We start from the raw sequence: 15,143 nt of genomic DNA on the forward strand, positions 1-15,143 counted from the left end.
GCCAACCTGGCTATCTCCAAACTCAGAGCAGAGACATGCTCTTAGCACGGATACAGCTGTGCATAGCCCAAATGTGAGCAATAAAGCTCTTATTCTATACATCAGTACCAAACATTGAGTGGCCAGGATGTAACATTAAGTTATTACTTTTTGGATTTTCTGGTTAGGTAATGTTTTCCTCTAAGTGAAAAACAGTATGATATTTTTATATTTTTAGTTTTTATTTAAAATTGAAATTTTAGTCTAGAAAACATCGCAGTATTTAAAAACTTGTAAGCTGTGAAAAAAACAAAAAGTGAAGTTTGACACTGTTTTTGAAATGCTTACAAACATGAATGTGAAGCTTATTTCCCTCTAGACTATTCTCTTCTTATGTTTGCACCATTAATTCTATAGAATTGCTGAGTATTCAAAGAAGGAAAATTGGTCCTAGGGTAGGGTAAGTGCCTGCATAAGAAGTAGGTGAAGGAGAAGGATGTATTTGTTGAGGTGTCATTTTCTGTACTACATCATTATTTAGGCAGTTTAGCAAGGCAAGTAAAATGTATCATGTTGTAACATTGGTGTGTTTATGTCTTACAATCCTGTATAGCTCAGTTGATTCTGTGTTTGATTTCTGTTTAAGTATACCACATAAGTGAGAATAAAATTGTTCTTTTGATATATTATTGCTACCAAGTGGTACATATAGTTGCAACATGTAATTTAGGAATAGTGAGAATGGAAACGGATTTCATGCAAGCTAACACATTTGGTACATGTGTAAAATTTATGTGATGCTGCTTTTGCTCCTACTAAAAACTTCCATTAATCATGCACAAGGAGTGAACATTCTGAAATTATTTCATTAGAACATAAATTTGCCAGGGATGTCACCAATTTTCAGTATGCAACAGTTTTGTCACACTGTATATTACTTCATCCTCTTTCTTTCTCCCTGCATCAGTGGGAGTACTTTGACCTAGCAAGGCAGATCTTCTGTCTGTAATTCATAGTATTCCCATGTGTTTCCCAAGCACTGGTGTTTTCCACTTGGTTGCACAAGGTTAGTTCTGAAGCAGTGATATATGCAGTTTGGTTTCTCTTCTTGTGGAGAGGAACCCATGCAGAAGCCTCCTAATACTGTCCCAAAATACAGTGTTTGATGTGCGGTCATTGCTTTTGGGTCTGGAAACAGGGGCTTCTGCATAGTTGTGTCCAGGAACCTCAGACAACACTGACGCAAGCATGGGAGTGAAGCAGGCTCCTGTCCCTGCAGACCCCAGAGCAGACCCCAGCAATTCTATCAGGTGCTATTGCTAAGAAAATGTTCTGCACAGTCATGAAGATCCACCGGGCAGACAACCACTTTGTGCAATCAATAGCTTGGAGTCAGCTTCTCCTTGGGAGCAGGTACATGGATGAAGTTTCAGCAGACAGAGTTGTTATCATGTGTTTGAGAAGCACATTGGCAATGTGTTGCATAAATGCCTTGGCAGCAGTGCAGTGAAATAGGTGCTGTTTGAGGGCTTCCACAGTTAGCTGCAGGAACGGAGACCCCAGACATGTTTGTCCTCATTGGGACTCATCAAGAGCCCTGCAGCTGTCATCTCCTTCAGAGAAAGGGGTTAGTTGTTCTGTGAAATTGTAGACAGTTCGCCTTTGAATAGACCACATTGAATTTATGATTCATCTTTGAACTTTAACTCTATGGGCAATGTTAAACATTTAGGCTTTTTTTTTTTTTTTAAACAGACTGGTAGTTTTTAGAAAGAGAGATGGAGTTCAGCACATTAAAACAATCTGTAATAAGTACCATCCTAATGTGTTGTTACTTACTCAGTTACATGTCAATTATTAGAACAGTGTTAATTTCACTTTTAAAGCTGCATTTGTAAAAATGACTTGAGATATATGAAACTTGGCTGCAAGTGATTTCTCCATGCTAAGGTTTTGTGTACAAAGCTTCAGCCCATGTGTACTTGTTAAACCTGATGCAAGACAAAAAAATCCACAACAGAGTCAAAAGGAAAGGAAAGAACAGACAAGTTGTTCCATGAACACCAGAACTGATGGAGCTAATTTTGTCATCATCTCCCACATTCCTTAAATCCACAGCCTTACCCAGATCTTCTGTAATATCTCTAGACACTCAGATCTTCTGTAATGTCTCTATGTTTCCCTGCAGTGCTTTCAGTTCTTTCCAGATGTCAGTCACTGCTCCAAGGTCTTGCTTCTGTCAATTTGCTCACATGTCCACTACACCTTCCTTCCACATCACTTTCAGATTCTCTCATTTCTCTCTCTCTCTTCCTCCCCCCCCCCCCACACACACTTCCTGACAGCTGGGCAAGAAGCAGCACATATGGTGGCTGGTTGGGAGCAATACGCATGTTGACTGGCTGCCTCGTGCTTGTGGTTGTCCAGTCAGGCAGTGCCAAAAAGAGCAGCTAAAGGCTGAGCTTTCCTTCCTGTCTTGTCCTCAACTTTAACATCAATATGCTCTCCCCACGATGCAGCCAGCATTTTCCATTAAACTTCTAGGACATTGACTGGACCACAGGCATTTGGTAGAATTGGATTAGCGAAATAAAAATTACTCTGGGGAATGGTGGGGTGGAGAGATTAACAGAAAGACAGTAATTTCTCATAGACTCTGTTCCCTGAGGAAATCAAGCTAAAATAGCAAGAAAAATTAACAAGAAGATGAAAGACCAGAATTACTGTATAAATAGACATCTTTAAAAAAGCAACCTATACTCCTAAGGTGCTTGAAGTACATCCAAACTAAGAAAGAACCTAATGTGGTTATTAGTATGTGATATATTCTTATATGACAAAGGGAGCTATCGCTTTAATACATTTTAGCCAGCTTTTTAGTGCTTTACTGATTGAAATAACATGGTTGAAAACTACCAGCATTTTTATCTGTACTAGCATTTAACAATATGTTAATAGCCCCATGACCTAGCTGGCCATTACAGAACGTTTTCTTGCCTGGAAGACAGGCATGCTTTCACCCATGTACCCTAAGTGATTAGGGAGGCACTGTGTTAGTCTGCTGGTTATAGCTTAGCGTCAGCAAGTGGAGACTGCAACATTAAACTCCCAATATCACTGAAGGCAGTAGGAAAACATATATTACATTCAACAGGGCCATGATTTCGCCCAGGAATGAAGCAGAATAAGAGACCTATTCCCTGCAGCCAGCGAGAAGGCAGGGGAGTGAAGGGAGGGAGGGTAGGCATGTCGTGGAGTTAACAACAGCGTAAAATGCTGCATATGGGGGGAAAAAAAGCTTTCTCACAGTGAACATGTTTAGACTGTGAATTAGTCTTCAGGCAGAAGGAGTGAAAGCCCTATTGCTTAGGTCACTTAAAAAAAGACAGCAACCTCACGCCCCTCAGCCCTGTGCTACAGAAGTCTCAGGCTCTGCTTTGGGACTCTGGAGATGCAGGGACAGCAATTTAAGGTGCTTCCAACTGGAAGGTCTGCCACTGCTCATAGAAGGGAAGGCAGGGGAGATGTTGCATTTTTTCTGAGCAACACATGAGCATAAACTACCAAGGATTTTTTATTTAATTAATACATTGAGCTGTGAACTGTTGTGGTTGAGGGCTCTCACCCACTATCCTCACTGAGTTTAGCTGCAGAAGCTAAATCATTTTGAAATGGGGCCTTCAGTGAATCAAATTATTTACTTAAAAAGCAAAATATGTTTAGCATTTTCAACCCCCTTAGTGACTATTGTGTATGGGTTGCTTCTGGAAAGCTTGTAGGTTCTGTACTAGCTGAACAAAGTTACCCAGCTGTTCAGCTGGGATGCTAGGTCTTTGAGCATCTCTTTCACTTCTGTTTCCTCAGCCAACACTGACTTTTGTTCTTGGTTTCTTTTGTGACCTTGTATGAACTTCATTCTCTTAATCCAGCCTCTTGAAGGCGTAATCTTTCTCCTCTGCACCCGTTTCTCCCATTTTCCATGTGCCCAGTTTTCCGCTTTAACTTTACTGTGTAGTGCTAAGTCACCTCCAAGACCCTGCAGATCTCTTACACAGAACACTTAGTTTCTCCTGGTGCAATTTCTCTCTTTTACACCCTCTTAAAGTGTTCTTCCCACAACTCCCATGTGCCCCCTGGAGGTTAAATAATTCCTTCTATTGTTTTCCCTTTTTTGGGTGCTTTCCTGACATGTCTTTTGACAAGCAATAGTAAATAAATATTCAAAAAGGAAAGGAAAGATGCTGACACCTTTGAGCTAGAAGTGTGAGAAAGCTTGCAGGTTTGTTCTTGCTCAGTCTAGGGCCCGTTTACATCACTGTGGTGGCATAAATGTGTTTAATAGGAATGCATGCACACACAAATTTTAGAGCCTCTTTATTGTTCTCTGAGTGGCTGTACCATAAATGAAAATTAGATTCTGATAAGTATATTTAAATAAAGAAAGAAATAAAAAATCCGCAATAGATTTGTAATATGGGTTAGGAAGATCTTTTACATTTTTGACCAATGTTTCTACCATGCCCCAAAAATGGGCTGAGGCAGAGTTATACCAGCAGAAAAGTGTGTGTGTGTGTTGTGTGTGTGTGTTTGTTTGTTTTTCCCAGTCTAGTTTGCTTTGCTCCAGGACTGTACAAGCTGTACCAGCCAGAGCCCTCTTTTATCACTATGCACTGTCCCTAAGCCCAGAACTTTTGCCAGCAGGACTGCTTCTCCAAGCATGATTAGCATAGATGGGATTTACAGTATCATGCTATATATATTTGACTTTTAAAAGGAAAAACAAATAGTCTCATTGAAACTTCTTGATAATGATGTTGCAATGTGATTGCTGTCTGTTTTGTCTCTTTTTTTGAAATGCACATATCTGGAAGTTGCTTACTGTGAATGAGAAGATACTTCTCCTAGAGATGTATTTCTTCTCTACTCTAAATTTGCTCCTGAGTAGCCTCAATAGTAACTGTATAGCAAAGCCAAATGTATTCTTAGTGCTCTCTTCTGATGGATTAAATAGCACATGCTTTATTATGAACAATTATTACATATGGAATGCTCTCTTATTAGACTTTTTCTAGTCAATATAGAAAGGAAAAATATAACCAGGGAAAAATCTGTTTAAAAAAAGTGAGGATGTGGTTTCTCTTATTGCATTGAAGGACTATATCAGCTTGTCAGCAGTGTCAGTGCTATCTGAGCAGTTTCTGCTTTTCCATCATTCCTTTGGGCAGGCTAAGGTTTCTGACTGAAAACCAGTTAATACTATTAGGACTTTTTCATCCTGACTCAGTCTTCTGGATCAAGCTCCTCTGAGGAGTCCGTAATAACACAATTACCACAGAAGTAAATGCAGTTAATGCGGGGAAGGGAGGTTCCATAGAGTGCTTGGAAAGCTCTTTGCTGCCTTGGCTCTGCTTCGCAGATTCCTTGTATTATAGCAGTTGTCATCTATTGCCTTTTTCTCCTTGAGCCCATGGAGTAAGAAGACCAGCAAGGGCAACTCACAGTTTTTGTGGAGGGAGTTCTCCTTTCACAAAGATTTTTCTAGCAAAGCGATTTTACTGGATTTGCCACTTCAAGCATCTGGCTTCCAGTCAGGCCTTCAGCATGAAGCAGAGCAGCCTTTGGGCTGCTTTACCTCGTGCCTTGTCAACACGTCCCCGAGGCTGTCCTTACAGCACAGGGTCTGCCAAAGTACAGGGATCCTGGCACTCAGCCTTTTCCCACAGATATGCTGGGTGAGGGCAGGCAGTGTGCTGGCACCAGCACAGAGCAGGGTGAGTTCTGCGGGGTTTTAGATCTGCTCGGCTTCAGCAAGCCAGCCCAGAAAGTGGCTGCAGCTCAGCTAAGCGTCTGAGTTGGGGCGTTCAATGGTGGCAGCTTTGTCAGGATGCAGTAAGCTGTGTGGTCATGCCTTAGGCTGAATTCCATCTGGCCAGGGGAGCTGCTGAAGTAGGATATTGTTGTACCTACATGAATTTGAGGAGAGGTCTCACAAGCTTCGCTAAAGGGTCCAGCTCAGTTGGAATTTCTCACGGGGTCTGCTTTACGGCAGCAGGCACAATTGGGCACAGGCATTAAAGTAGGTGCCAAGAGGGTTTTCTGTCTTGCTTTACAGTAGTGGCTGAGATGTATTGGTGCTAGAAACAAGTTTTAAACCTGGGGCTAGACCATGCATCATTCCACAAAATGATGAAAGTGAGTGGAGAGAAACAGGGAGGCTGTTGAATCTATATAGACAACACACCTGCAGCCAAGAATACTGGGCCTATACACTACACTCTTCCCTCCCGGACCATGAACGTAAGTGAGCAATAAGTAGAGAGAGTATAGACATTGTTGTGCCTCCTCTCCTGCTCTTCATGCAGCTTGGTGGTTATGGGGGACAGGAAAGGTATATTACAATGGGCTGATTTGATCGTGCTCCTTCCTGTCAGTGGGTGTTTCTGAGGGCAGTGCTTTCCTGATGCTTTTCTCAAGGCGATGTGTTGTCAAGCCACCTATAGCCACCTTTGAGTCAAAAGGTACATGTTAGCACAGGTGTTAATGAGAGACTATCTCAGGGCAGGATTTTCAAAAGCTCTGAAGCAAATGGGGAAAACCCCAAATGCTCTAGCTGGAACAAGAGCAGGCCAAGGATGAATGAGCCTGAAAATCCCACACTTTTCATATAAGATTGAGGATATCAGTGTTATTTGTGTTTCACAGCAGTGAGAATAAGGAAAACATAGCTATATGGAAGTATAATTATATTTGTCATCTCTGTTTACTTTCCTCCTGCCATGGCAAAGAGGTTTGAGTGAGGCACTACAGTAAAAGTTGATAAATAGACACAGATCTTCTTCTGTACCTGACTTCACCATAGTAAAGCATGACCTCTGGTTATGGGATTGGAAACCTGAATTGAGATTTACAGAGCCAGGCCTTGTTAGGAGAAATTGTTATAGGAGGAAAGAGAATTTCTTTTGCTTTAGAGTTGTTCTAGAACTTCTCAGAGCTCCAGATCTGAGAACCTGGAATCCATTTCTCATTCTGGCAGAGTTCAGTTGCTGGGTTGCAACATAATATGATTTTGTTTCATTTATTTCTAGAACCATGGCTGGAATTGTTTCAAATAGAAAGGGACAAGAGTCATAAAGAATAATATCCCTCTAGCTCAGATGCACTAACAAAATGAACGTACCGTTTGAAAAGTAGCAGTTTAAATTATTCCAGGGAAAAGCCTTCTTAAAGTCATCCTCTGCCTATTGCCCCCAGAGCAAAATGTAACATTTTGACACGGGAAGGGGGAAAAAAGATTTTAAAAATTTCCATACGTCACTGTTTTCTTCCATCCTAATTTGTTGTCATGAAGATGGATGCATGAGTTTTTTGGGTTTTTTTTCTGTTTTGTTTTGAAGTCTCGTACCATGGAAGAATTTAGGTGGAATAATTGGGAAGCATAAAGTTCACAATGCGGTGGCGAATGAAATAAGGAGTGATGGACCACAGTGCAAGGGTGAAGGTAGAATAGACAATATGCTCCTCACTTTAAAGCTGGGGGTGGCTCGGCTCATGTTTGAATCTCACAGTGCTGGACGAGATGTGAGGAGAGACACAACAGCAGAAATTACAGCTGGCAGTAATCAGGAGGAAGGAATGCACCTTTGCAGCCATTTGCTGGTAACAGAACAGCTCCTGCGGTTAGCCGTGTCTAAAGTTAATAGGTTGTGCAGACTACGGTACAGACCTCTACAGAGGAAGAGCATTTTTCTAGTCATTGTTCACAGAGCTTTCCCAGTTTTGCACAGATGCATAAGTAACTTATTTCATTATCTTAAGAATGACAAAAAATGCAAGTAACTAGCTATCTAATTCAGATGTATTTGGACAGCTCTTCTAGGTTTCAAAAACCAACACTGGATAAAAATCCTGTTAGCTCTAAGATCTGTGCAATATGTGTTGAATGCTGTACTACAATGTTTTAATTTCAGTGTGAGAGAATGACACAAGAAGACCCTTCTTTCCTGAATTAAGTTTGTCTCCCCCGTACATTCAGAGGTGAATGGTTACTGCCTGTCAGAAAGGAAAATAGTCCTCTTATGTTCTTCCTACACAGGAATTCATAAAACTATGTATTAGGGTTAACTGCAAAAGAGTTAAACAAATGCACCTGGATATACCTGGATATACCAGTCCTCTCAAAAGGTATAAACTATGTCACTTTATAATGTGATGATTTCTGCCTGGCTCTTATGTATACACCAGGTAATCAGCAAGAGAACCATCAAGTTGCAAAAAGATAAGGCAGTTCTTAATTTTTTTTATTTTTATTTTTTTTAACTAAGTACTTATAGCGTGATCTTCGATAGGTGGAGGGAAAGACCAACTCTTGACCAGGGCAGGGAGGAAAGAGAGGGAGAACTGAACTGAGGTTTATTAACTGAGAAAGGAATCGAAGGACTATTGGTTTCTGAGGATAGTATAGTGGGAACAGAGATTATTTGCATGTGAAAGTTGTGCTCTACATTTGTCTTAAAAATAAAAGGCCAAGGAGCATAAAATAAAACATAATACTTAAAACTGCAACATAATTTAAACAGAATTTTGCTTGGATAATATAAAACCTGTACCCCTTTACTCAGCAGATCTCATAGGCATCTAGATTTGTGGCCACTTTGGAGAAATATAGGGTGAAATTTCAGTTCCACTGAAAGATAATGGTAAAAGCCCTTTGCACTACAAAATTTCCTTGGATTTCACCCATGAGATCTTTTTACCAGCTCTTCTGTTGCGAAGCCAGCACTGCTATGAGAAAGGGGTCTGGGCTCCATTCAGAAGAAGGCTCAAACTGTGCTGTCAGGTCTTGCTTCATTTATGCTTACACAGCCCCGCTGCAGCGATGAAGGAAAAAGGATACAACGTGATTTTCAGATCCTAACATGAACTTTCATGTCTGACAACTAGCTACCACCCCCACCTCTTTAACTGTAAAATTAACTCATTTTCTCTGTAGGTTTTTGAAAGTCAATAAACATAAAACACTGTTATGCTACATTTCACAGGGTGACTTTTCAGGCTGAAAGCATGATTTAAAACTGAATTTTTGGACCCTCTGTTCCTCCCATTGATTTCTGTGCACAATGAACTCCACTTTGTCCTGCCTAATCTGACTTCCTCTCTCCTGGCACGGAAATCTCACTGCTTTTGGTAATATTATTGCATGGGAATTCACACAAATCTAGCTGAATATAAACATTTATATGAAGAGATAGTTCATTTCTTACTTAGGACTTGTTTTATTCCACAAACATAAATACCCCTGCTTATGTGTACAGGCACCCAAGCATCAGTATGCCATGCTTTATATATATATATATGTGTGTGTGTGTGTGTGTGTAGGTATATATGCACATAGAAGTGTGTGTGTATCTATCTATCTGTCTGTCTATCTTACACATGCGGCATTAGGTTAAAGAAACCTGACATTCTCTTTCAAAGATTTGCTAGATTTTTTTGTAAATTATTGGTAAAGAATATTGTTTTAAGTGATACATGCATTTTGGCAGTATTCCAAAAGGTGTATTTCGTTGTTTAAACATGTGCTGGATTTTAAAAAAGCAAAGCAAAGAAAAAAGGATCGTCTGATCAACTGCTCTATTATTCTTCTTTTCCTGATCACCTCTGCCCTGGTATGTAGAAATTGGCTGATTTATTTAAATCCCAGGAACTCCAATGGCATATGGTTCATAAAATAGCATTTACAGTGTGCATTGTAACACTTCATCGCTACTTGACAGACTTTGAAAGTAATACAGATTTGTATTGTTCCAAAAGAAAAATTAGGGTAAAAGTAAATGTGAATATTAAGATTTACTTTTGAGTCTACTGCTGCAGTATCCAAATTCAGGAGAGGAATGGTGTTTTCTGAATGACAACTGCCACCGGAAAAAAAAAAAATCCCCTAACCCAAAAAACCATCCCCAGAAAGTAGTTCTTCAACGCTGCCTTTTTTCCCACAGCCTTGTGGAGCCCCCAACCCCGTCTGCAGAAAATGAAAGAGAGAGGGGTGGGATTAATGTGTAATTAAAGGGAATTTGGAAGGCTGAGATGTTGCGGAATGTTAGATCAGTAGCTGGAACAGCATGTGGTGTTCTTTAGGCAGGCTTCATTGAATCCATACAAAAAAAGAAAGAAGGGCTGCTTGCCTGTCTGCTCATTTATCAAACAGCTAGGCTGAACTTTCACAGCTCCACAAAAGTGTTTTACTGTTTGCTGAAGTTTTGCTCCAGAAATTAAAGCTGAACAACCTAGTGAGTCTGAGTCTGTGCTGCGTTTTTTGACATAAGCCACGTTGTGCAAAGCTCTTGGAAACCAGTGCAGGTCGATTTTTACGTGATACAAAGGGGAACTGATTGTGCATTTGATTGAAAAAATATTACCGAAGAAATAGTCAGATATGTGACATTGTAATGTCTTTATTTATATAGCACCTTTTGATCCAAATACATGTTCCAGAGCTTTCAGTCATCAATCAGGATTAAATATTTATCACTGTGGCAACTGTGGCAAAATAGCTCACAAGGAAAAAATCTATATTATTTAATCAATCTTAATTGACGTTTTCTTCTGGTCGAATAGTTGTATTCTATCTTGTATGCCTGTTTCCCATTAATATTGCTTGTTTTTTCCCTAAACATAGGAAATATTTAGCAATTTATGTCATGAAACATAATTACAGTAGGTTATAAATTCAAAAGGAAGAAATTCTTCCTGCGAGTGAATCTTCAAGGCTTACTGCAGTCTTTCTTGCACAACTGTTTTGCCAGAAGAATATTCCTCCTGCTGCAGACCACACTGAGAATGAGGTTCGGTCCTGCGAGGTGCTGAGAGCTGCCTTCCCAGTGACTCCAGCAGAGCTTTTCTCTTGCATCAGGACCAGCCTGGTTGACAGAAACTGTGGTTACTGAAGGCACAATCTACATTCTTTAATCCACTTCCTTAAATGCATCTGGCACTAAAGAAGTGCTGTTTTATATTTCCAGTCCTCTTTTAATCTCTGCTGACAGACCAGCATCCAGATTCTTGAAGATATCCTGCTGTTTCTGAGATGCGCTTGCTTTCCATAGAGGATAAATTGATTATGAGCTATCTTTACAAATGCAACAAGTGAGCCTTGCCTGGTGGAAATGGCTCCCCTGTCAAATAACAAAATCTTTTCAGGGAATTATCTCTTAGGAGAGAGAGTGCTTAATGGCAGGACTGCGAAGGTCTTTAGGAACTTCTGCCTCTAAAACTTTCAAAAGGAGAAATTACCCATAAATGGAAATTTCATAATTAAAAGGTACCCAAACTCTAAAGTTTAATTTTATTGGAGCAGGATGCTAAGGAAATTTTTCAGTTATTAGCGTCTAGTTGCAGCAAAACCAGGTTTGTTGACCCTGCAAATTGATGTGTAAATAACTTAAATACTAAAACAATTCTAAAGTACAATCCTCATTAAGTTTAGAGGCAGAACTGACCTTAGAGTTTAAGGAATTGTATTCTGCTCTAGTAAATTCAGAAAGTTTTTATTTAAACTAATGGTAGTTAATGAAATTATATTGAATTTAACAGCCTATTTACCCTCTTTCAGTAATAGAAAAAGTCATAAGGGGCTTTTCTTTTTAGTACAGGCTAATTTGGTCTGATTTCTCCTGTCACATATTTTGGTGACATTGCAGTACAGTTTTTCTGCTTTTCTGTCTTAACAGTCTATATTAAATATTAGTAAATGTGCATTTTTTTCTAATATCAGCCTATTTATTTGCAGATAATAAGGCAACAGTTTCCGCAGCTAACAACAAGAAGACTTGGAACTAGAGGCCAATCAAAGTAAGCATTGTATGGTATATTATCATCTCACACAGAGCCCCATCTGGTCTTGGTTTTACTCTACTGAATACAATAGTATAACAGCAAGGATTAATTTGTCCACTGGGCAGTTTAAACCCAATTTTGATGGAGATTCTGTTGTGGAGTTCACATTGTATTGATTCAGCAGTGATAGTCCTGCATAGGTATTCTAATGGAGATCTTTAACTAATTTAATCAGCAGTATTTTCCATGTTGTTCCTGTAATACCTTTCATCTCGGCTCACTTTGCACAATATGAAGGGCATTCACACCCACCAGTAATGGAGCTACTGTTGCACGCTAAGAAATGACAGCTGTTTAACATCATGTTTCAGTTTAGTGGATAAGCAGCAGAATGCATGGAATTTAGGTAGAAATATACATTGGGCCTAAACTGAAATTGTCCAAAAATCTGGATTTAAGCCCCATTTTTCTTGTGTAATGAAATCTACCATGTCTTTCAGTGATCAAGGAGTTAGTTTATCGCTCACCCAAAAGATGGCACTTCCTGAAAACAGTTTATCCTAATTCCAGAGTGAGAAATTAATTCAGAAAGAAGAATGCACTTCCTGGAGTATTTGAGTTTTTCTTGGATATCCAAATGTTGACAAGACATGATCCTACCAATTTATGAATAGGATGTAGTGATGATATTTGATTTTTTTTTTTTTTCTACTTGTGGACTCCATAAGAGTTTTCCAATAGAGCTTTGGATCCTTTTATGGCAAACTTAATCCTCCTAGAAAAAGTCTGCTTTTCTTCATTAGCTTTCACAGAATCTTACAAGGTAGTTTAATGGCAGTCTCTGTAAGTCACAAGTGGAAAACTATGGGGGGGGGGTAATGGGGTGGAAACAAAAGCCTGGAACAGTGTGTTTGCAAAATTTTGCTGGTAAAGCTTCCCTTTCCAAGCAAAACCTGGAAACACAATATTACTAAACACTAAGAAAAATATACTATGAGAATTGAACCTATATACCAAAGCTAGCATATCCCACTCTTTAAAAGAAATTCAGATGCTAAAAGAAATGCCATTAAAAATTAACTTTGCTTTCCTCTTCTAACAGGTGGTCCCTGTCAAGCAGTCTCTCTTTGGTGGGACCAAATATCCTTTTCCCTATCTCAAGAGATTTTCATGAGTTTTATAACTAAACTTTCTCTTTCTCGAGCAGCCATATTTAAGCAGTCAATTGAAGATCTGAAAACTCTTCCCATTTGCAAACTCAGAGCTACCATAACATCATTCATAACATAACAGAACTACCAGAACATCACTCAGGTACAAATGATGGACTAGTCCAACAGTATATTAACAAAACATGGTAGGTCAGGACTCAGAGCATCAGGATTTAATACTGAATATAAATTCTGTGGAGGTTTATAAAAACAGAGTGCCTGAGAGTAAGCACAAGTTGCTTTATGAAACATCTGATATGAGAGTACCCTCTGTCAACCGTCAAATCACTCTAACATTGGCTACTATATCACTTTGTTATTTGTCTTCCGGCTTAAAGGAAAGAATGAGCTCTGGTGCATTTTCCGGTTGGTGCCCCTCAACTCATCAAGCTCCTGCAGCTCCAGGGGTCGCTGTCTCTCAGAGAAGCAAGATGCCCTTGATAACTGGATAAAGATGTCTTGCCTCTGCAAAAGCAATGTCTTCTTGCTCTGCATGAGGCCAAAAATCAGCAAGACTTAATAGCACTTGCCTATTTTCCCCCTAACCTGCATGCCCATCAGAGCGGCTTTCAGGTCACATACCCCTCTCATGCCACCTTTACGATGGCTGTGCTCCCCACCTAGCAAATAATAAGGGGATTCTGCAAAGTGTGCAGTCTGTGCTGTACGAAACCTGTGGCCCCTGAGAGTCAGCCTTGTACTGGAAATCATGGCCACTCAAATTTCACAGCCTCAGTACATATGAAATTGAATTGTTCTGGTCCAAAAGAATATGCCTACATCTTCATTAGTGGTTAACAGCCCAAGAATTATGCATCACGGAGGAGTCATTCTCATTTGATCCAATTAAGAGGAGAGGTATAAACACATACACACATTATGTGTACACTGTACTTCATTACAATAAATACACTCCTTGCCAGACCCAACATAGCTATAGCTGAGCTCTAGTTTGGTTTTCAGAAGCATCTGATTGCATTCCAATTAAGTGTTACATAAAGAAATTACTTTATACATTAACACTTCAGTCCCTTTATCACCAACTGTGCTGATCAATTGCTGCCAGTATGATTTTCACTCCACTTCCCAGCTACTGCCAAAGGAAGTTCGGCCATAGAAGTGGTTAAGATTATCTGACTTCACACTGTTCTGCCTTCAGTCTTTTTATAGCATGGCTGCCTTGTAACATTAAAAAGTTCAGAGCTACAATGGCACTACATTCCTGGCCATCACTCAAGAGGCTTTCTCTTTTGCAGCTGGTTTTATTGCTGTAAGCGTGCAGCTGTACTCTATTGCGCTGAGCTTAAAAACAGTTCCACCACAGGTGAGCTGTGAGAAGACAGCTATACGTAAAAGCTGATTTCTTTCTGTACTGTAGCTTGAAACTCTTCAATTATATACTTAAGAGGTTATTTAAACCAATGGAAACTGCATGGTGTGAAGGGAATTTTACTTCTTTCTTTAAAGGAGTGCTGCAGATACTGGATCCATGAAAGGAAAAATCATTCCACTATTTACCATAAAAATGTTTTTGTGTGGTCTGCATGCTGTTCTCTTACAGCTCAAACTTTTATACCCTGTTTATTGGATTAAGTTTTTTTCCTGACAGTAACCTAGAAAGGTACCTTAAAAAGAATCCTTGTAAACTGCACTAGTACAGTTTTTGCCATTTGGGATGATAAAATTACTGAAAGAGAAAGCTGTCTGGAAAAATTTCCCAGTTAGTTTGGCTATTACTATCTATTTGATTTTGAAGCTACTTGGACAAGTCTTTTATGTAGTCTGTTACTGAATGAAATATCCTAGAAATTAAATTACGCACAAGGAAATTCTACTACATTTTTGAGGCTTTCATTTTTTGAATGAAAAAAAGTTTTATTCAATTTTTGCTTGACTTGATTGAAGAGGAGACTTGATATAAGAGACTGACTCCTGTTTAAGTTATACAGACCTCTCAAACTGCCTAGAACTTTTGCAGCCCTGGCTGCTGTTACCTTTTCCCAATTTTTCCCCTTTCCACTAGTAATTTGTGCTGCGAGCCTCCCATAGCATTTCCTTTCCCCAGCCTCAGACATACCACCAAGTTCATAAGACCTACGTGAGCTTTATGGCTGCTATGCA

The 15,143-nt window shown here is 39.6% G+C and overlaps 1 protein-coding gene across 1 annotated transcript in view; it reads left to right on the forward strand.

Moving 5' to 3' along the window:
• RFX4 (regulatory factor X4) overlaps positions 1–15,143 on the forward strand; it is a 98,588-nt gene that overhangs the window by 34,756 nt on the left and 48,689 nt on the right. The window contains exon 5 of the mRNA XM_026056842.1: positions 11,765–11,826. Coding sequence (XP_025912627.1) covers positions 11,765–11,826 — 62 coding nt within the window. The remainder of the gene's footprint in view (positions 1–11,764; positions 11,827–15,143) is intronic.

This window comes from Apteryx rowi, unplaced genomic scaffold (assembly GCF_003343035.1).
Source record: "Apteryx rowi isolate R43461 unplaced genomic scaffold, aptRow1 scaffold_133, whole genome shotgun sequence".
In the NCBI taxonomy this organism is placed as follows: Eukaryota; Metazoa; Chordata; class Aves; order Apterygiformes; family Apterygidae; genus Apteryx; species Apteryx rowi.